The sequence below is a fragment of the Mytilus californianus genome, unplaced genomic scaffold (genome assembly GCF_021869535.1).
Source record: "Mytilus californianus isolate M0D057914Y unplaced genomic scaffold, xbMytCali1.0.p SCAF_9, whole genome shotgun sequence".
Lineage (NCBI taxonomy): Eukaryota > Metazoa > Mollusca > Bivalvia > Mytilida > Mytilidae > Mytilus > Mytilus californianus.
Genome location: NW_026262745.1, coordinates 33544721 through 33567398, shown reverse-complemented (window position 1 = coordinate 33567398; position 22678 = coordinate 33544721). Strand labels below are relative to the sequence as shown.

General features: G+C 30.3%; 1 protein-coding gene across 4 annotated transcripts in view; it reads left to right on the top strand.

Annotated features, from left to right (window-relative positions):
- LOC127715070 (cGMP-dependent 3',5'-cyclic phosphodiesterase-like) overlaps positions 1-22678 on the top strand; it is a 120365-nt gene that overhangs the window by 73361 nt on the left and 24326 nt on the right. For all 4 annotated transcript variants that reach the window (XM_052221097.1, XM_052221095.1, XM_052221094.1 and 1 more), the window contains 8 exons: positions 7559-7627; positions 10012-10142; positions 11272-11383; positions 15542-15581; positions 17988-18051; positions 19024-19105; positions 20347-20407; positions 21201-21282. In XM_052221097.1, coding sequence (XP_052077057.1) covers positions 7559-7627; positions 10012-10142; positions 11272-11383; positions 15542-15581; positions 17988-18051; positions 19024-19105; positions 20347-20407; positions 21201-21282 — 641 coding nt within the window. The remainder of the gene's footprint in view (positions 1-7558; positions 7628-10011; positions 10143-11271; positions 11384-15541; positions 15582-17987; positions 18052-19023; positions 19106-20346; positions 20408-21200; positions 21283-22678) is intronic.

Genomic DNA, 22678 nt, shown 5'->3' with positions numbered 1-22678 from the left:
TTTGATACTTGATTTAACATAGCGAGTATATATATTGATTTCCTGACCTTGCTTTCCAATGCATTATCTTGGGTGAGAAAACACTTTCCTGCTTGTTTTGATATAGAAAGGAAGTTGAGAAAAGTCTACATGGTTCTTTACTTAATACACATGAGAATTACATCATCTATCATTGGCTGGAGTTGAAAATACATTCATATTTATATTAGTAAATGGAAATTGTTACACTGCTGCGCTGAATGAATAAATTCAAAGAACTGCTTGTTGAATTTGCATGTTTTTTTGTCTCCATCAAATCAATTTAAAGTAATGAATTCAGAGTCAAAGTCATCTGTATTGTGGAAATCTGCCTTGAAAGACACCTCATATTCATTTTTTTCCATTGTGAAGCTTTGAGAATATCACAAGTTTCTATATGTAAAAGTTTTGAGACAATTTATTGATCTGAAAATTATAATTATAAGATAATAGCAATTAATTAAATAGATTTGATAGGCAATGGCAATAATTGAACATAGATGACATTTCATAAATGATAAACCTATTGTGGTTTCTCCAAGGGTCAGGCAATGGTCATCTTCGCCAGGCATGATATTGAAATGAAATGCTTTAATTTTGGTAAAATTCTTAATTGAATTTGAAAATTAATTTGATAACTTCTCATCAAAGGCCAATGACAATTATGATTTAACAATGAAAACTATTTATTCAATTTCGTAGATAATAGGGAAATTTTCACAAGCCTTAATGCTTTGATTGACTATGCAATACACATATGTGGAAGTGTCCCCTAATTAAAAATATAAGAATAAATGCTTACCATAAATACAAAATTATTTCATGCAAATTTACTTAAAAATATGTTGACTTACTGCCATTTGGCAGTCAGAAGAAACCTGTATGGTATACCCAGATTCATTTGTAATTCATATATTAATAATCAACTTGAAACTACATGTTTATACATATTCTTAAATTCAAAAGTAGCATGATTAATTCCTAATGGATTTGCAATTTCAGTCATTAAGATTGTTTTCGTTGAACTGTTGCCAGCCACAAATTTCAGGAACCATATTATGTAGTTCAGACTAAAATAGCTGAGAAAGGTTCGATCACTTAGTCCATCATCAGGAGTAGGGTATGATTATATTGCAACTTTTGGTAGATTGATTAAAAATTAATAACTTTCAAGTTCGAAAAAAAAAAAAAAAAAAATGACAGAAATCATGTGATAAAGTTTCTGAATCCTTTATTTTTTATGCATAATTTTAATTTTGTTTTTTTTAAATTACCTGTATAGGCCGTTCATTTTTAAGCCAGTTGATTTTGTTTCTTAAGTTTTTATACATATGTGGCTGTCTTTAAGTTCTAAACTTTTAAAACACTGAGCTTTTCTGATGAAGAATAATTTGAAACAAATCTGGTATCTTTCTCTCGGACAGAATTTACTGCATACAGTTTCTTGGAAAACTACGTACTGTAAATTCAGAAGTTATTGCATGCATTTATTATTGTGATTATTGAAGACTGAAGGAAAATGTGAGATTAGTTTTTGCAATTTTTGGAACAGCTTCATACAGATACATATATCAGAATGTGAGTTTTTATTATTGCGATACTCGCTGAGTTGCATTATTCGCATTAACAAAAACCTCACAATGATTTCTGAATTTACAGTACAAGTATATAGTAAATAATGAAGTATAAATAACTAATAAATGTGAATAGATTAAAGATTTCAAAAAAAGGGTATCAGATTTTTAAATTATTAAAGTAAATTAAATACCTATGCTTTTAAATTGTCAATATTAAATCAAATCAAATGCATTACAATAAGTATGCTAATAATTTTTTGTCTTGTTTCAATAACATCAATCTTCATTACAAAGTTATATTTGGAACTGATACTTTGTACCTGGTAGACAAATTAAGCATATGTTTTTTGTGAGTCAGTATTCTAAACCAGCAAGTAGTCTTATTAATTAGAATCATTGACCTTGAATGACTGACCATAAGAAACATTTGTTCCTTTCTTAGACAGATCCCTCTACACAGCAAGCCATTAATCTTTAAACCTAGATCCATCTACACAGCAAGCCATTAACCTTTAACCTAACTGTGATTTTGACCATAAGTGCTCACAAGTGATTACAAAAGACATTAACAAGGAAAACACATCTTCCTGAGTCTGTTACAGGCCCATTTCCTCTGTTGATATAATCACTGGTCAATAAAAACAATCGATAAACCAATATCTGTAAATCAGTCATGAACACAGTTATTTTATAATGTACAGTTATTATGGATTGTTGTTGATGATCTATAATTTGTTTTTCACTTATAAGTCTGCTTTTTATAATTTTTTTGTAAGTTCATAATATTTGTAGATGTGTTAACTGTTTGTGCATAAACTTTTTGTATTAACGTTAAGGCAGCACTAATAATTGGTTGTTAGTTTCTTAGAGTCTCTTTCACCAGTCACCACATTTTGGCAGATGTTTTTTTAAATCACTGTGGAGATCACTTTATATTTTTTATAACTGAATATTAGACATATTTCTGACATTCGAAAAGAACAATTTGAATCAATTAATATAGTTAAAATTACAGTTTTTTACCTGTTTAGTAGCAATTTTATTTACAAGTACTGTAAATTCAGAAATTATTGCGATGTTTTTATTATTGTGAAAAATGCAACAGGGTTATAATCGCAATAATTTAAACTTGCATTTTGAAATTTTTTATATGAATTAAACAGGATTTTTCTCAATATCGCAAAATATAAAATCACATTTTAGTCTTAAATGACAAAATCGCAATAATAAATGCACGCAATAATTTCTGAATTTACAGTATTATTAGCAAAATTTGATTATTGTTAAACATACAGGGAAACTGTTATTTAGTTTGTAAAGATCAAAACATATGGTCAAAGTAATTTTATTTCAATGAATCCTGTTTTTTTGGTTAATTAGATTTTTTGAGATTATTTGTTATATTGATATTTGAGTATTCTAATGGTGTCTGTGATATATGGTTTGGTCTAGACAAAGTCAATTATCTGTGTAAATAGCAGACTGACAGAGAAAGATGTCTTACTTCTTGGTAGTGTAAGGTATACTTATTGGCATCCCGCTTAAAAATTATGTCACGTAAATTACACACTCTAATTCTGTCTATAAATGAATATAATTATACTCTAGAGTTAAAACGTTTGGATTGGTGGTCCTGTGAAATAATACAGTCCTTTCATGTACATAAATCTGTTAACTGGTAACCAACCATCTTTCAGATGAAAATATCACTATACATTTTTAGTTCTGAATGGTTTTAGGTTTCGTATGACCTTTCCTTAGGTATGAATTAGAAAATATACAATGACAAAAGTGGAGCTGGGGAGAGGTGTTGTTAGCTTTTGGGGAGAGGAGATGTTGGTTCGACTTGCACGATTTTACAATAATGACAATATGGGGTTTGTTGATTTAATGAATATTAAGAGAGCAAAGTCTAAGATTTTTTTTTAATAAAATTGAATTAGCCTTGGTTGTAAGTGTATAGAAAAGTGCCTTTTATACATCACTTTTTTTCTGGAATGGTGCCTTTTTTTTATGTTTATTTTTAATGACTATATTAAGTTATTAGTCTGAGACAACATGAAAAAGCTTGTAATTAAGTAAACATGCATTTTAACATCATAGAAAGTTGAGATAAAGTAAAACTCTGAAAGGAAAAAGCAATGAAACAGCAAGCAAACTTCAAATAGCAAGCATACTGTATAACTTCAAAGAGTGTATAAAATAATGTATTACTATTTCAGTTTGTGTGCACAGCATATATTTTAGAGGGGATGAGAACATGGATAGTTAGTTTTGTCCTTTAGTTTACTTAAATGAATAATACAATCTTGGCACTGAAGAATACATATGTTGGCCTGAATTTCAAATGAGAGCGCTTAAAAGAAATCTACATTTAAAACAATTTGATCACAAAAAAGATGAAAATAAATATCAATATGACTTATTGTTGCAAGGTACATGGTTCAGACTCCTACGAGCCTCTAGTTTTTCTTGTGGATGGGTAAACATAAATGATGAAATCTTGGAAATTACCACTCCAGCAAATATTGAATCAAGATATTTATATGAGTTGTTCATTTTGATGGTACAATCAATGTTATTGTTTTGTAAACTAAATCTTCCCACTTGTGGCAAGATCTGTTGGTTTTGAATTTATTTATGTCACGATTCTTGGTTTTGAATTTATTTTTTATAGGTGTTTTTGGATTATTGAATAATGAAAGTGACAGGGATATAACAACTTGGATTTTTATGCCTTTGTACTATTATATAATATATTGTTCTTTTCTATAAAAGCCAAATAACAATGTTTTAGTTTTCCTATATTGATAAGTCATGATTTTTCATGGAAAATTCCATCTTTCCAAGATCATATGGTTCACTTTATTCCATTATATTGGTTGACGTCAGTGTCTGCTATCTTTTCCTGCCAGTCATACAGTAAAATAGAACTAGATAGAAATTTAATTGAGAAAATGATTAAGTTTGATTTCTTATCATATCTGTAATTTGAGACTAGATTGACTTCCTTTTACATCAAAAGAAATAAATTAATAGAAGTTGTAGCTGATAGAAGAAAATAGTCTCAGGAGACTGGAGATATTAATCTATATTTTTGTAGAATCTATCTCTTTTTTTGTGCGTTAATTTATAATCGATTGATTTTTGATAATTGAAAAAGTTTTTGTTCAACTTACTAATTTGTCAAATGAAAATTGTGTTCTGATGTTTTCAATAAATAATGGAAGAGTATCCATACTGTATTTGGAAATTTGCAATTAAAATGTCTAGCACATCAAATATGCGTTATAACAGTATGAAATATTTATTCTGTATTACCCAAGGGTAGCTGTTTTAAATTTTCTGTGATAGGTCTGTTGTGTTTTTTTATGACAGAAAAGGTTGTAGAATTAGCCATACATCTTCGTTATAATTTATCATTATGAATTTTCTTTATCCTTTTAAGGTATTTCCACCTTGTGATTGAAGTAAAGAAAAAGGGGAGAATTTATAACATTTAAAAAGTTACATTTAATTTGACAGTACATGTTTATGTTATTTAGAGTTCAGGAAATGCTGCTTACAAAGCTATGAAAATTAAAAATGTGAGTTTTTGTTTTACTACACATATCCCATAGCAATTTTATCAATAATAAAGACTTTGCATAAATTTCTGAATTTACAGTACAGAAGGACACCTTACATTAGTTACTTTTTATAGGGTATATTTTTAATAATTGTCTATAATAAGGATAACATACTTTCCAGTAAAAACTAGGAAAGCACCTCAGGTAAAACGTAAGAAATAAGAAATTTCAAAAGTAAAATCCAAAAGACAAGAATGTTTAGAAAGAGTTTAATAGGGGACAAAGTTAAGGGGGAAAGGTCATGTATGATGTTTAACCAGGATGTTTGGTTACTGGGGATTTATTTATTTTCGTGGGTACAAATTTTCATGGATTGAGGTAAAATTGTATTTTCATGGATATTTGATTTCATGGTATTTACCAAAGTCTGCATACAAGCCTATAGAAAATTTGTACTATGTTAAACACTTAAATTTGTGGTTCACCTTTACCCACTAAATCCAATGAAAATTGGTATCCCATGAATAATATTGAATCCACAATAAAGATTTGATTTGATTTTTGGTGTTTTAATGCCACTTTTAAGCACCGCTTTTGGGCTATTTCGTGGCGGCCAGTTTTTATTGGTGGAGGAAGCCGGAGTGCCCGGAGAAAACCATGACCTTCGATAGGAAAATGTGTTAGTCAGCAAGGGTATAAAAACGCACTACATGTATAAGAATTGAAGCCACAAATGCTTTTACATTGAATAAGGGATGCTTGAACTATGTTAAATTGTTTTCATTTGTTTAGTTTTAACTCAGATTCAGTCTACCAATTTTTCAGGATGATTCTTGACATTAGAGTATGATACAAATCTGTATTATGGAAAGTCCCACTTTGAATTTTGACATGTTCAAATAAATAGTAACGATGTGATGTAATTCTATGCTCTTGCAGATGATATTAATAGTTGTAAAATAAGGAACAATAGTTCGTATCAGCATTGTGAATTGTAACACTCGAGTGTACATCAAGTCTTTGAATATTTAATCAAGGGTTGCATGATTTTAATTAGAAAATCTGATAAAATCATAGATTGAATGAAGCACTAATGAAATAACTCCATGTCTATTTTTTCATCATTCCTGTTGGGATTTTGTAATGGCCCGCTATATTGAAGGAGGCAACATAAAAATGAAATTTGGCTCATAATTCTGATCACAAAATATGATTGACTGAATTACTTATTGTCATGAATGAGTTGTATTTACATGTTCCTTACATGAAGACATTTGATTTTATCCTATAGAGATTTAGTCATACTAATATTGCTATTTTTTTGTCTTATTGGAGGGTTATACACAGGAAATAATGATTAAACACATTTTGTATCAATGTCATAAAAAGATCAAGTTTCAATAATATAAAGCTCCATTGTAGAAGGCTAAAATTTTAAAGCTTTATATCTTATGTTGTTGTTTCATCATATGACAAAGGAAATTTTTATGGCATATAGTGCAGTTAAATTTTTAAAGCAATGTCAATCAATATTTGCCTATTTTTAATAAGAATGTGACAAGGACCATTTGATTGTTATTATTTTATTCTGAATAGAATTATGAACATGGCAATGCTATATAGGGTTTTTTTTTTTTAGATAAACCTTAAACAGAAAATTTTATAAATTTTCACTTGGATAAGTACTTTCAAAGAATAGATTTCCTCATATATTTTTTTTAATTGGTTGATACTAGTGAATCATGTCAGTTGATTCTTTGAAAAAAAATGGATTTCCTAAATGTTTTGTAATTGGTCGGAATTATTTCAGGAATAACAACCAGCATAAGTAATGTCAAATTTGTTTTTGTATTTAGATTGATCTCAGATTGATCCATCTGCATACCAACAACAAAGAGTTTCCATAGACACCTACAATTGCTTTGCCCTGTCCTTGAATTAAAGATGATTGTCATCACTTATAGTTTCATAGATTGAACTAATTGTATTATATTAAAATGTTTTAAAGGTAGAATTACTTTATTTTGTTTTTCAGCGCTTAATGAATTGCAAGGTCATTCGTTTTTTATTTACGAAAGATAAATAATAATGCTTTAAATTGGTTTATACATTATATCTGTAAAAAAATTGATTGTGATCGATGGTTTCTTACCACCCAGTCTTGGGAAAACAGCAGTATAATTTCTCTGTGTCTTGTAGCTAATGTTCAGAAATAGTCCCTAGAGGTCAGTTTGGTATTTTCTTTAGATATAAGATGATGGAATTCTGCTACTGAGTTACAAAAAGTAGTATATTTATATCTAGTTTAAGTTGGTTGTCTTTAAGAATTATCCCTGTGAGAATTTTTATTTTTGGACAAATTGAATGTATCTATTTATATTCTCTCTTTTACAGGGCCACTCTAGTAGTTTTGCTCTTGCCTTGGACAGGAAATTACCATTAACATTAGAAGATATACCTGTAGTAAGTGTAGTATGGAGGGACAAAAACAAAACAATTTGTACACTGAACATATATTATCTTGAGAATAAAAACAATATTACAAACTTTTTACCTTTTATCAGTAGCTTGAGTTTTTTGAAATATTAAAGGGAAAGAGATAAGAAGGGTGAGAGGAAGGTCTCTTAAGCATACACAATACCAGATTTTGAGAAAATTAAAAAGAATGAAAAAGAATAAGAAAACACAAAAAACAAAAAGAAAACAACACTATTACAGTAAATCGATGCTGGTGCAAGGAGGAACATAGGTATGACACCTTGCTGAACTCTCAGTTCAATTTAATGGCTTTCTTGTTAGGGCCCCGCCGAATGGCGGCCGCCCTATAGTGATCAGTCTGTCTGTCCGTCCGTCCGTAACAAATCGTGTCCGCTCTATATCTAGAGAACCGTTATGATTTCAAAGTTTATACTTGACATGTATATTAACCAACACCAGAGGGTGTGTCATAATGTATGTTCAACTTCCTAGGTCAAAGGTCAAGGTCAAAAACTTTGGTTTTAGTTGACAACCCCATGTCCTATGGTAAAGAACGTGTCCGCTCTATATCTTGAGAACCGTTATGATTTAAAAGTTTATACTTGATATGTATATTGACCAACACCAGAGGGTGTGGCATAATGTATGTACAACTTTCTAGGTCAAAGGTCAAGGTCAAAAACTTTGGTTTTAGTTGACAACCCCATGTCCTATGGTAAAGATCGTGTCCACTCTATATCTTGAGAACCGTTATGATTTCAAAGTTTATACTTGATATGTATATAAACCAACACCTGAGGGTGTGTCATAATTTATGTACAACTTCCTTGGTCAAAGGTCAAGGTCAAAAACTTTGGTTTCATTTGACAACCTCATGTCCAATGATAAAGATACAAATTTTTTACCACACATTATTCACAGCGGGGCCCACAGAGATGGCTCCCATCTCAATGATATCTAGTTAGTTGTATTATTATATATGTAACCACATGTGTGGTCTAGCTTCTAGGATGGGATGTCATAGGTTAGATAATTCACAACTATGTCAAATAATGTAAAAGACATAGGTTAATGAAAGATTAAAATAGGTTTTAGTTTGATTTTTAATTTTTTTTTAATTTGGCCATTACAAATTTTTACTTAGAGTTGTGATATAACTGTTGATATAAAATAACCTCTTTTTGGCACATCACATTATGAATAATCTTTCCTTGTCTTCTATGGAAGTGAATAATTTTATATTTGATCTGGAGCCTCATAATGTTGAGTTGTAGCGTATAATCAGATTTTACATCTGCTGTGCAGACACTTCCTGTTTTTTACGATAGAATCATTTGCATCAGTTATGCTTATGAACACATGTTACCTCAATCAATTACATGCAGTGACGCAGTATTGGTCATGTATTTTTTGTTACTTAATCCTTTCTGCTTTTAAGAGGTGTTATTTGGTTGTATAGTCTCATTGACATGTATCCAACATTCATGAATAGAATTAACGGAATAAAAGGAATTAAAGTGTAAATGTAAATGAGTCAGCAACCCAACAAAATTAGCTCCACTACTGATAGACATCTGATAAACTGTAATGGAAATTATAAGCTTATAGGAACAATCATAATTTTCTGAAATACGAATTAACACAGCATTGAAAATATTCAAAATTAAAACAGTAATATATAGGAACAGTCATAGTTTTTCTTAAAATCTGAAATATGAATTAACCAAGCATAGAAAGTATTCAAAATTAGAACTGTAATATAGGAATATTAATACGTTTCATTAAAATCTGAAATACGAATTAACGAAGCATAGAAAATATTTGAATTAGAACTGTTATCAGTAATAATTTTCTTCTGTGACTACAGAACGATAAGCTGACTTAAGTATTATCTGTCAATGGACAGAGAAATGTTTTCAGTAAGAATAAATCAAAATCAATATTCCAGACAAACAGGCATGATTTATATCCTATTTGACATTAGGTTCACTTCAAAAGTAAATGTTTCTTATTGTTTTCCTATAAAATATAAACGCTTTCGTTGGAAAACACTAGAGATGTCTTCAAAATCTGGTCTTGTAATTTAATCAGCAGAATTTGAAAAGTGAATTAAGATTGTTTGTTCATGTTATTTAAAGGTTAAGTTCTCTTGGAAGAAAATTAAATACAAAACTAAACAGCCTATTTATTGAAGGTGTAATCACATTAATTTGTCTTGTATTGATTTATGGAATTTTGTGGGTACCTTTTTCATGTTTGAAAAGATTGATTGTTAGGTGCTTACTGTCAAATGGCTTTTTTTTTTATGCTGAAAACAGCTGGCTTTTTATATAGTAATAAAGTTACATAAAGTTTGTGTGTATTTTTAGGACAAAAGACCAGGAATTGAGGGGTTTATAGGATGTAAGCTGCAGTCGATGTTATGTGTTCCTGTGTCAAGTAAAGCCAATGATAAACTTATAGCTTTAGCTTGTCTCGTCAATAAAAAAGATAAAGAAAGGTGATGTATAGTATAGACATAAAAAAATTAACAGAAAGGTTTCATTGCTAGCAAATAAAAAAATACACAATTTAAAGAAATAGTATTCCAAGCCTTTGTCATTCAACCATTGTTTGCCACAAAGTGACTAAAACACTGTCGTATGAATTCACATTCTAGTAAACCGATTCTTTACTAGCATTATACTGGAATTATAAAATTACCGATAACAATAAATTATAAATCAACAACTTTGATTTAATAAGAATAATACCAAAAATGTACCAAAAAATGAGGGTAATTGACTTTGAACATGACAACACCTGATGTCTGACAAATAGTATGTAACAAGAGAACAAGACTACACATTCCTATAGAGTGTTTATGTACTGGTTCTGTTTTTATAACAGAAGATCAAATTCTGAATGTAAAATACAGAATTTATTCTCATACTGAAATTATTAATGAAAATAAAAAAAGAAGTAATTGTGAATTACTGAATTATGTTTAGAAAGCTAAAACAGTACTGTTCATTTTAAACATATGAAATTCTTTTGAATAGAAACAACTTGTGATAGCAATTGAGACTTGTGTGTTTATACTTCAGGTGAATGTTGGATACAGTAACAAGTTGCATTAATTTAAAATTTTCTCCCCTTGTGTAGGAAGATTAAAAAGCTTAATTTTTAAACAGACTATTTCATATGAATGAATGGATAAGTGCGGTATTTGTCAGTAAGGCCAATTGATCACAAAATTAAAATCAAGTTTTAATGAAATTCACAATACATCATTAATGACGCAATTTGTCATTGGTGACTAATAGTTCCCAATGAGAAATGATGTAATGAAGTTTTATTTTACAAATAATGCTCATTTTGGCTTCATTTGGATGAAAGCATGGCTGCTCGAGAAAATCTCTGACTGATTGGCCAGTTTTAAAAAAGGTTCCATTTTGAAACTACAAGGTGAAATGTTCTGAAACTTTGGGGGATCAATGAAAGCCAAGCCTACCAAAGCTAAACTTGTCAGAAGTAATCTGAGCAGTTGAGGGGTTAGTATGCCAGATGAGTTATTCATTCTCTTTTGATATTTGATATTTGATTTATGATTATGTTTATGATTTCATTTAAATTATTTGCTTTTACAGCTTTAACAATGATGATATTCATATTATAAAAGAGTGTTTCCAGTATACATCTACAGTTTTAACCAGCACTTTAGCATTCCAAAATGAAAGAAAGCTCAAAATCCAAACTCAGGTATAATTTGTTTGCCACTGATCCACTTATACCACTGTATTTTATAGAAGCTAGATAACACCTGTAAAATTGCAGACATTGAATATCACATTTATTTTTCTCATTGTCAACTTAAGAATTACGTGTTGTAATGTTGAAAAAAGTAAGTGAATTATTTCTGACAGTTTCAATTGCTTAATTCTGTTTGTCATTGGCTGTATTTTGCTAGTCTTAATCCCTTTTTTATTTTCAGTAGAGAATGTTGTGGTTAATTGTTCTTTGATATTATTGTTAGGTTTTACGACCAATTTGTTATCATTAAGGCAGGATGTGGTACATTGTTGTTTGGATATGTTGTTGTTTTCAGACAGATCTTTACTGACCATGTGCTTACTTGGAAACCAGAAGTATTTTAACATTTAAATTGAAAGACAAGAAAGAAATTCTGAGCTCTTTTTATTTCCCAAACTATTCTCAAGATGATCCAAACTTAGTAATGGAAAGTGAGGTTCACAAATTGCTCTTTGCATGGAGTCTTACTTATTAGTCCCCTACCGACAAAGTCAAAGAGGACTTTAGGTTTGCACTCTGTCTGTCTGTCTGTCTGTCTGGCAAATGTTTCCACAATTTTTTTCTTCATGCTTGAAGATATTGATTTGATATAAGGTATATTCTTTACACCATGACAAGTTACAGATCAACTCCAGCATTATGAGAATGACTTTGTATTTGTTCAGACACCATTGGTTCAAAAAGTTCAAATTTTGTTCTGGTCTGATGATTTTGTGCAGAGTTATGGTTCTTGGACTAAAAAATTCACTCAAATAATCAGTTTTCCACACCCTTTTTTCGTCATGCTTGAAGACATTGATTTGATAATTGGTATATAGTTTACACCATGACAAGTTACAGATCAAGTTCGAATTTTGTTCTGGTCTGATGATTTTGTGCAGAGTCATGGTCCTTGGACTTAGAAAATTCACTCTTTTTTTTTGTCATGCTTGAAGATATTGACTCGATATTTGTTAAATAGTTTACACCATGACAAGTTATAGATCAAGTTAGCATTTTTTTCAGACCAATGAATTTTTAACCGGTAGGGGACTATGTATTGCCATGCAATACTCTGAGAATGATTTTTATTACTTATTAATCTGTTAGTTTGAGCTACACACATACATTAGGTCTCCTCATTTTAATATTAAAATTAATGGATATGCAATAAGAGTTTTAAATATTCTTATGCCCGTCCTTCTGTCCTGTCATTCCATCATTTTTAGTCCCCTACCGATGAAGTCGAAGGGGACTTTAAGTTTGCACTCTGTCCGTCTGTCAGTCTGGCATATCAGTTTTCCACACTTTTTTTCTTCGTGCTCGAAGATATTAATTTGATATTTGGTGTACAGTTTTATCATGACAAGTTACAGATCAAGTTGTAATTTTGTTCTGGTCTGATGATTTTGTGCAGAGTTATGGTACTTTGACTTAGAAAATTCACTCAAATAATCAGTTTTCCACACTTTTTTTCTTTGTGCTCGAAGATATTGATTTGATTTTTGGTGTATAGTTTTATCACGACAAGTTACAGATCAAGTTCGAATTTTGTTCTGGTCTGATGATTTTGGTCCTTTGACTTAGAAAGTTCACTCAAATAATCAGTTTTCCAAATTTATTTTTGTCAAGCTTGAAGATATTGATTTGATTTTTGGTTTATAGTTTTATCATGACAAGTTACAGAACAAGTTCTAATTTTGTTTAGGTCTGATGATTTTGTGCAGAGTTATGGTCCTTTGACTTAGAAAAATTCACTTAGATAATCAATTTTCCACACTTTTTTTCATCATGCTTGAAGGTTTTGACTTGATATTGACTTGATATTTTAAATATAGTTTACACCATGACAAGTTATAGATTATTAGTTAGCATTGTACAATGATTTTTAACCGGTAGGGGACTATGTATTGCAATGCAATACTTTCAGAATGCTTGTTAGTCTTAAAGTTGTCCAGTTTTTCCTTTGTTTTGTTTTGCATGTAGTAGATTTTAGAACATTACATATTAATCTGGTGGTTTATTTTAATATAATGTACTTTTTGATAGATTACTGTACATGTGCTTGCAATTTCGAATATGGTTAGACATTCTCTTCCTGACACATCTAGTTTTCCCCATTTTCCTCTTGTATTTTAGTGCATAAATACGCCATATTCTCCAACTTTTATCAGTAAAACTCATAAGTATTTCAATTAAAGTGTCATTTTTCATATTATACCACCACTCTGAAATTGGGTTCTATATTGCATTCATCTTGTCCATCTGTACATTAGTCTATCTGTCCTTTCATCCAAAAAATATTTCTGTCACACTTTTCTACGGAACCAATGAACAGAAGAATTGCATATTTACACTGTAGCTTGACAGTCATGAGCGCTTTTAGCATCTCTCAGACACCTACTTCCTGTTTGCTGATACTTTATATATTTTGATATGTTGAATGAACTTACAATTTTTGTCACACATTTCTCCAGTATTATGAGAATGACTTTGTATTTGTTCAGACACCAACTTCCTGTTTTCCAATACTTTGCAGTATGAGTGGGGGTAAGATTAAAACAACATTGCATGCATTCTTGCTTTTACTGATGATTAATAATTTACTTTGGAACTACAATTCCTCCAGCAATAAAATAAGCTGCCATAAATTTATATCTTTTTTGTAAAATAACAAAACATGAAAGTAATAAAGATAGGTTTCTCTGATTTATATTTGGAAAAATTATGAAATTCTTATTTGTGATAAGGCGTTGTACTGTTAGGAGAAAGAATAAAAATGACTTTCTACTAGTTATATGACATATTCAAAGTGATTCTGTCTGCCACAAGATCATGTCTCTAAGGACTCATATTATATAAAGTTGATTGATGTTCGACAAAAGAAGGATTATAGTTGTCTGTTTAAAGGAACGCAATGCAAATAAATATTGACTACCTTGTCGTTTGTTTAACTGAAACTATAAAGTTTTTATCATACTGTGCTTTTCCAAGAGGCTTTCAGTGGCAGATCCAGAACTTTTTATAAGGGGGGACCCACTGACTGCCATAAGAAGGGGGCCGCTACAGTCATGCTTCAGTGATTCCCTATATAATCAACCAAATTTTTCCCACGAAAAGGGGGGCCCCCTTGGATTTGCCTATGGCTTTGCCATTTCACAATACTGTAAGTTCAGAAATTATTGTGATAGTTGATCAATGGACACAGATACAAGTTTAATTATTGCAATTTTAGAAAATGCAGCATACAATGCAAATAATGCTTTCAAAAGATTAAAATGTGACTTTATTTCTTGGGATCCTATCTTTTCCTAATAAGAAAAGCATTGAAAAAATTTCTGAATTTACAGTACCTGTCATTATGATGGATATTTTCAAATCCGTGTCAATTTGTTTTTATAGATAGATAGATAGATAGATAGATAGTTGCTGGTTAAATGTTCAATGTCAAGTATTTGATGCATATTCAAGACGAGAATTGTTTTATGCTAGTGTGCTGTATTTGAATTTTCAAAAGTTCTCATGAAACAGAAAGTTCATCATTGGAATTGGTTTAAGAGGACTATTTTCTTTATATTTACAACCTTTCACCTGTTGTGGGCTAAACCATTTCACTAGTGAATGAGTTTGCAGAGATTTATTCAAACTGCAACTTGAAATATTTTGGTATTGTGAAAGAGCAAACTGTCATGGATAAAAGCACAGAAATTGTCTCAGAGCGTGAGCTGTTGCTATCACATTGTATCAGTGATCTTCAATTAGTCATAAATCTTTGAAAAAAACCTTACTCTGAAATAACTGGTATGAATAGAGTTTTGTTTTTTGTTTCATGAAACCTTATTCCAAACTTATTTTGCTTATGCTACTGACATACACAGTAAAAAAATATGTGGAATTTCTAGTTTATAAAATTTATTGGCTAGTTTATATGAGGTTTTGAAGTTCATATTAAAGTAATAATCTGGGATTACATTATGGTAATCTTTATACATGGTCATTATTTATCAAAAAAAAAATTTGATTTCAATTAATGCACAGTACAGAATTAAAACCTTTTACCAACCCTTTTTTTTTATTATTTTTTTTTTGTCATAAATATTATATTTGGATATTTTTTTTTAATTTTAGGCCATGCTTCAAGTAGCAAGAAACCTATTCACACATTTAGGTGAGTTTACATTACTGTATGGTAAAGATATAGATAATTTTCCCTACATTAGAAGTGGGCTTTTCGAGGTGAACACCTATGGCTTACAAGGATGCAATGGCATTGACAGAAGTCACTGTAGACCTTATGTTCCTAGAAAATATGGGCACCAGCTCAACAACTCAGCCAAGATAGAAATGCTATTGTATCAGCAAGTTGATGCAGTAATAGAAAAACAGGATCAGCTTGCCAATCAGTTAACAGGAATGGAAGAAGTCAGAAAATTCTCTCCAGAAAAGGTTCCAAAACATCATCAACCCAAAGTGAAATCTCCAGAAAAAAGAAAAACCAGAAATCTCAGTCCGGAAAAGCATTATGGACAACCTTATATCAAAGAGAGGAGATCATTAGAGGCAGAATACTTGGAATTTACACCGTTGTTAGAATCGACAAGATTTAGTAAACCAGATATTATATTGGAAACTGAAGGAGCAAAGGAACCCATAGATATTTTGATATTAAAGGATGAACGTGATGGGAAAACGATCAAATTGAATCTTTTAAGGAACGAATTACATACGGAAGAACAGGACTTTGATGATCAGGCATCATATTATAGTGATGCTAATGAACTGCCACCTATAACACCAACATATGAACGTACTGTAAGAAATTTTTTCACTCCGCCTCGTCCCGATGAGTCTCAGGACCCCTGTGATGACAATGCCTCATATAGAACTGCCAGAAGTCCAGTTCAGTCCGTGATGTACTCTGCATGTGATGAGACAGAGAATGATGAGACTGAGAATTTAGAAGATGTAAATGATGAGAATGTGCCCGAAGAAATAAGAAATTTCTACAATAGTTTGAAAGAGACTGAATTTCAACTAAATACCAGTTGTTCTGATACTAAAGTCTTTGACAACACCTGTAATGATGAAATGACACAACATTCACATATATCAGACAATGATTTTGATAAAGCTGATGCTAGACTATCTACCAGTGAACCATCACTCAGTAATATTCATGATCAGGCTTCCTTAACACCAGACATAACAGATAGCAAACCAGAGTTCAATGATGCGTTTATCCAGGGAAGTTCAGAGTCAACACTTACAGCAGATTCTGACATAACCATTGACAGGAAAAAAAGTGCTGAAGATTTTGTAGATACTGACTTATCTAAAACAAAATTTCATAGACATACTGCTTCGGTAATTATTGAAGATGTTGATACACATCAGAAGTTGACAATGTCAATACAGGTATCAAACACTGATTCTGCAGTCTATTCTGATGAGGATGAAACTAATTTGACTCATCAGCTGCCCCAAATAACACAATTTTCAACTACCGGTATAACTGAGTATATGAGAAGAATTAGTGTACCCTCTACAGAAAATGTTCCGTTAGAGACAAGTAGGTCTGGTGTTCATGTTTGTTCATGTTCAGACTTTGTTTAGTTTGTTCTTCTTTGGAACATTCTTTAAAGTTGTTCTTTTTATAAAATTGTTGATTTGTTAATTTTTCAGAACAGAGTGTAATTATGTGTGTTAACAGCATTATTTCTTATGATGTCAAAATTATCTTCACATTTGTGAGCAATCTATTTATATGATAAATCTTTCCTTTCCTAATAGTACAGACTACTAGTTTTGACATTAGGGAAATTCATTTATAAATTGTTGGTTTATGGAAATGCCATGTAGAGAAATTAGTTGATAATTTGAAGTGCAAAATTTAACCAGATAGTTTTAGAGATAATGAATATATATGTATGATTCATGTTTGCTATGTTAAAGAAAATATATAATTTCCTTATTCTAAGTTTTTGTTAAGAAATTTATAAACAGCAGAGAAAAATTACATTTTAGTCTGGTTGCATGGTGCTTTTGAAATATTTTTTCAAGTATTTATTAGTTTTCACACAATTGGTTTGTTCAACGTATGAATTATCAATTGAATTTTTATGCAATGAAAGCTATAAATTTTACTGTATTTATTAGTTCAAATATATCAAGTCAAAATGTCATTGCATTTGATGTTTGATTGGATTTGTGAAGAGACATAACAATTGTGTAGGTAGTTAAGCAGTCTGATAACAGCTAGTAGTGAAATAGAAAAAAATGTACTTCAATTGATGGTCATTTGTATTCATATAGGTTTTACTAAGCTATTTGATGGATAGTTCAGTTTGATGGCAAACCAATTTGTGTAAATGTTAAGTGATTTTCAAGCTATAGTTCAATCTATGTGGAAGATTTTCATTTAGATGAGAAATTATCCATTATTTTTTTATTATTGTCTGGGAGTCGAATGTACCTCTCTTAACTTGGTCTCGATGGGATTATTACTCTTATTCTCTGTCATTACAATGGTGACTATATTATATATTAATCTTTATATTTGATTTGTCTGTTACAGATGACTTAACCAAACTTCTGAGAGAAATTATGCAAGAAGCTAGAAATTTGACACAAGCGGAAAGGTAAATTAATAACCCAATAAGTGTCTTGGACAACAGATAAATTAAATTTGATGAGGTAAATGGGCCATAGTTCTTATATTAGAGCTTTTTCAGAATTGGATACCAGATAGGGTTGAAACTCCACTTTTTTTTTTAAGCCAAGGTGGGGTCCTTCATTTAGTTTACAGATTTTTGACCAGAGTGCAAAACTGGTTTACTGTATAGTGATGTCAGGCAAGCTGTGAAACATCAACCGACATCATTGAAACTTCTCAGAAATTGATAACTTTGATAGTCATTTTTCAGCAAAATTTACATAAGAGGGTACCAATTTATGCAAAATTGGTACCCTCTTATGTAAATCTTGCTGAAAAATGACTATCAAAGTTCACAATTTCTGTTCAGCCCAGATAGCTGAAACTAGCCAGAAAGATTACTTGTATATTGAAGTGCAATGCTATTATGAAATTGTTTGAGGCTATTTTAAAAATAAATTCTAGACTTGAGTCACTTTTAAGCAAAATTTACAAATGAAGGTTTATGTGCCAATTTTGTGTAATCCTCTCCTCCTTCATTGTTTATTCCAGATTTCTGAAACTTCAAAGAATCTTTTATTGCAAAAGCATAGACATGCTATGGCAAAATTAACAACATATATTACATAATATAAAACATGGATAGACAGCAGAGAACAATAGTATAATACAATGACATATAAAGTTATGAGACTATATTAGATCGAATATTCCATGCAGCTTTTACAAAATTACATAATTTGATAGTAAGAGACTTACTAGACGCTTGTAGTATATACAATAGTTTGTGATCATTAGCCCAGTTGTGTACCTGATATATAAAATTGTTTAAGGATTTTTTTCCAGACTTGGGAACTATGGCATTTTTTAGCAAATTTTAGATAAAAGATAAAATCTCACTATATTGTGATTCTTGTTGTCAGATGTATCATGTTTATATGATATATTGTGTTTTCAGGTGTTCAGTATTTTTGATTGACCAAGAAGTAGATGAGCTTGTGGCCAAAGTATTTGATGGAATTTTAGCAAACGACAACGAGGTAATATTATTGAGAGTGTTGTATAAAAAAGTGTTTTTTATTACAAACTCCTGGAAACTTGACCAGTATCATCATTAATGTTTGTAAGAAAATTTGAGTTTGAACAGCATTTACTTTTTGTTAAAGTAGAAGGTTTTAATTATCTTATGAAAAGACATAGGATGAGATGTGTTAAACAGATATCAGCAACAAAAGTAAATGATTGAAAAATGGTGATTTTACAGATAGTTTTTTTGGAAATTAAATATGAGTTTTAATCAGCCTAACCAAAAATATGTTTTACCCACATCAACATCTTTGTAAAAGACATTGTGTGGCGAATTAAAGGGTGTGGCTCATATCTAAATAGTAATGATTACGTCTTAAAATGAAATGAAAGAAGTTTAAAGGCTTAAAACTAATATGTAAAACAACAAACAAAAATATATATGATATCTTGTAGACTGGTGTCTTGTGAACATTTGAAGGATGTTATCCAATAAAAGTCTATTTTGACTTTCAAATTCAGAAAGCAAAAAAAAAGGTGGCCTTATATCTTCTCCTTTGATCTTGTTTGTAACTTGTAAATAAGTAATGTACCCTTTAAACTTATGTGCAGTCGTAAAATTTTGAGCAGTTAAAATTACACATCATCTCATAAAAATCACAGGACCAACATTTAAGAAAAACCCTTGGATATTCTAGGTAATTTTTAGTGTTGTCTTTCTATCTCTTCTATAACACTTGCCAAGTGATCTAAATAGTGTCATCTAATTTTATAAGTCACTTCTGTCTAGCACTTCTACATAAAGTTTTCATGCCATTTTTTTGTGAATAATGACATGATGCATAAAATCAGATTGTATTTTAATAAAGTGTGTCATTTTCTCACTAAAGATCCGTGGTTTAGCTCATAAACCTCATCAATAGACTCTCTTGAATGCATAGAAAAAATGACATAAAACCCTACGAAATATAGAAACAAAACATTTTATTCTTTTTTCACAGGCAGAAACTCTGTTTAGTTACTTCTATTGAAGAGAATGAAAGAAATGGAAAATATAACCCACCAATGTACCATTTGGCTGCATTTTAAGAAAATAACTTTTCAATGCAAATTTTAGGTATCACATTAGAATACAAAATTTCTGTCTTTACTATAGGGACTTGCATTTTAAGTGTATTTTACAATGATCATGTTTACCATTTTCAGTTCAACACTTAAGTTATTAAGTGTAATTAGAAATATTTGACTTTTGCAGGTTCAAAATGAAATCCGAATGCCAATAACTCAGGGAATAGCAGGCCATGTAGCTACTACTGGTAAGCGTATTAACAATTAGACACTGAACTTAGTAGACCAATATAGGTAAACATATTAAAACAAGAATTTGTGTGTCCAGTGTAAACTCTGCCCTGTCAACAAAGAAAAAAGAATACTGTAAATTTATTAATTTTTGCACTTATTATTGAGATTGTTGATCAGAAGAATGTGACACAAATTATTGCACTGTCACGAAATGGTGCATACAATATATTCTATGAAAAATAATAATTTAAATGTTTATTTTAGTGAGACCTATCCCAACACAACTTTCGCAATAATAGAAACATAGCAAAAAATTATAAATTTACAGTTTAAAAATTACAAATGTTCACTGAACCATGAAATATAGGAGACACTAAAGGTATTTTGTGCAGTAGTATAATTATGATGCATTTTTTAATGTTTCTTATTTCTAAATGAAGAGTTGCAGTCTCTCATTTAATCAATTATTTTCTCATTGTAACAAATATCTACAAATTGAAGAGAGTAAATGCTTTTATTAATTTCTTATTTCAACACTCATTTGGTATATTTTTAGCAATCTATCAATCATGAACATTTATGCTTAAAGTGTAGGAGAGGAATATAAAAAATACCATTTATCTCCAAAACATTTTCTTAGATTTATTTTCAAGAATACTCAGCTTAAAATTTCATAAAACATGGAAAAACCATATTTTAAAGTTCTTAAAAAAAGTAATCTTTGAAAGAAGCATTGTTAGTTTACTTTTTCTTTCTCTTTTATTCCATAAACAATGTTTTGATTTAAACATTAATTTTCTTTGACAGGTAATCTACTCAATATTAAAGATGCTTATGCACATCCAATGTTTTACAGAGGAATAGATGACTCAACTGGTTTCCGTACAAGGTATTTTTAAGCTCTTCTTATTTTAAAAAAGACAGTGAACCAACGCCTGAACAATCTTCTATACTATAGAATCCCTTAAGTGGATAGCTTGGGTATGCAGGATTGTTATATTATAAAAAATGTGAAAACTGTTATAACTTCATATTTTAGAGCTGGGTTCCAAAACGTATTGGGTGGGGTGGGGGAATGGAAGGCAATGAAATTCCTTAAATATGGGTGGTTGTAGTTTCCTTATAATTTTGTTGGATTTAAGTTAAATAAAAATAATTGTTTTATATGTGATCATGGTTTTTTAAAAATTGCATACCGTGCCCCCATCGTTTAATTCTGGAATGGCACTTAATACAAACTCAACTCTGTGTAATCATATTACTAAGACTCAGCATTAGATCATTTTTTGTTGAGCCTTCGACTTTTGTTGAAAAAGCGAGACATAGCGATCCTACATTCCGTCGGAGTTGTTGTCGTCGGCGGCGGCGTCCACAAATAATCACTCTGTGGTTAAAGTTTTTGAAATTTTAATAACTTTCTTAAACTATCCTTGATTTCTACCAAACTTGGACAGAAGCTTGTTTATGATCATAAGATAATATTCAAAAGTAAATTTTGTAAAAAACAAATTCCATTTTTCTTATAAATGGACTTAGTTTTTTCTGCCAGGAAACATTACATTCACTTTGTGGTTCAAGTTTTTGAAATTTTAATAACTTTCTTAAACTATCCTGGATTTCTACCAAATTTAGAAAGAAGCTTGTTTATGATCATAAGATAGTATCCAGAAGTAAATTTTATAAAAAAAAAATTCCATTTTTTCCGTATTTTACTTATAAATGGACTTAGTTTTTCTGCCAGTTAACATTACATTCACTCTGTGGTTAAAGTTTTTCAAATTTTAATAACTTTCGTAAACTACCCTGGATTTGTACCAAACTTGGACAGATGCTTGTTTATGATTAAAAGCTAGTCTCTTGAAGGAAATTTTGTTAAAATTTTGTTCCATTTTTTCGTATTTTACTTATAAATGGACTTAGTTTTTCTTCCAGTTAACATTACATACAGTCTGCAGTTTAAGTTTTTAAAACATTTATTAGATTCATAAACTATCCTGGATTTTTACCAAACTTGGACAGAAGCTACTTACAATCAAAAGATAGTATAGAAAGGAATATTTTTATTAATTTTTTTCCTCATTTTTGTTGAGCCTGCGATTAACAGCAAAAGTAGGCGAGACACTGGGTTCCGCGGAACCCTTACAAATTTTTTTATGTTCAGTGCAAATGATTGAATACATGTATCTGTAAACTTATAAGTTAATCTGAATTTTGACAGAAACTTGAAATGAGCATCTATTTAATTATGGCCATTACATGTTGTAATAAAGATCTTGATTTCATTT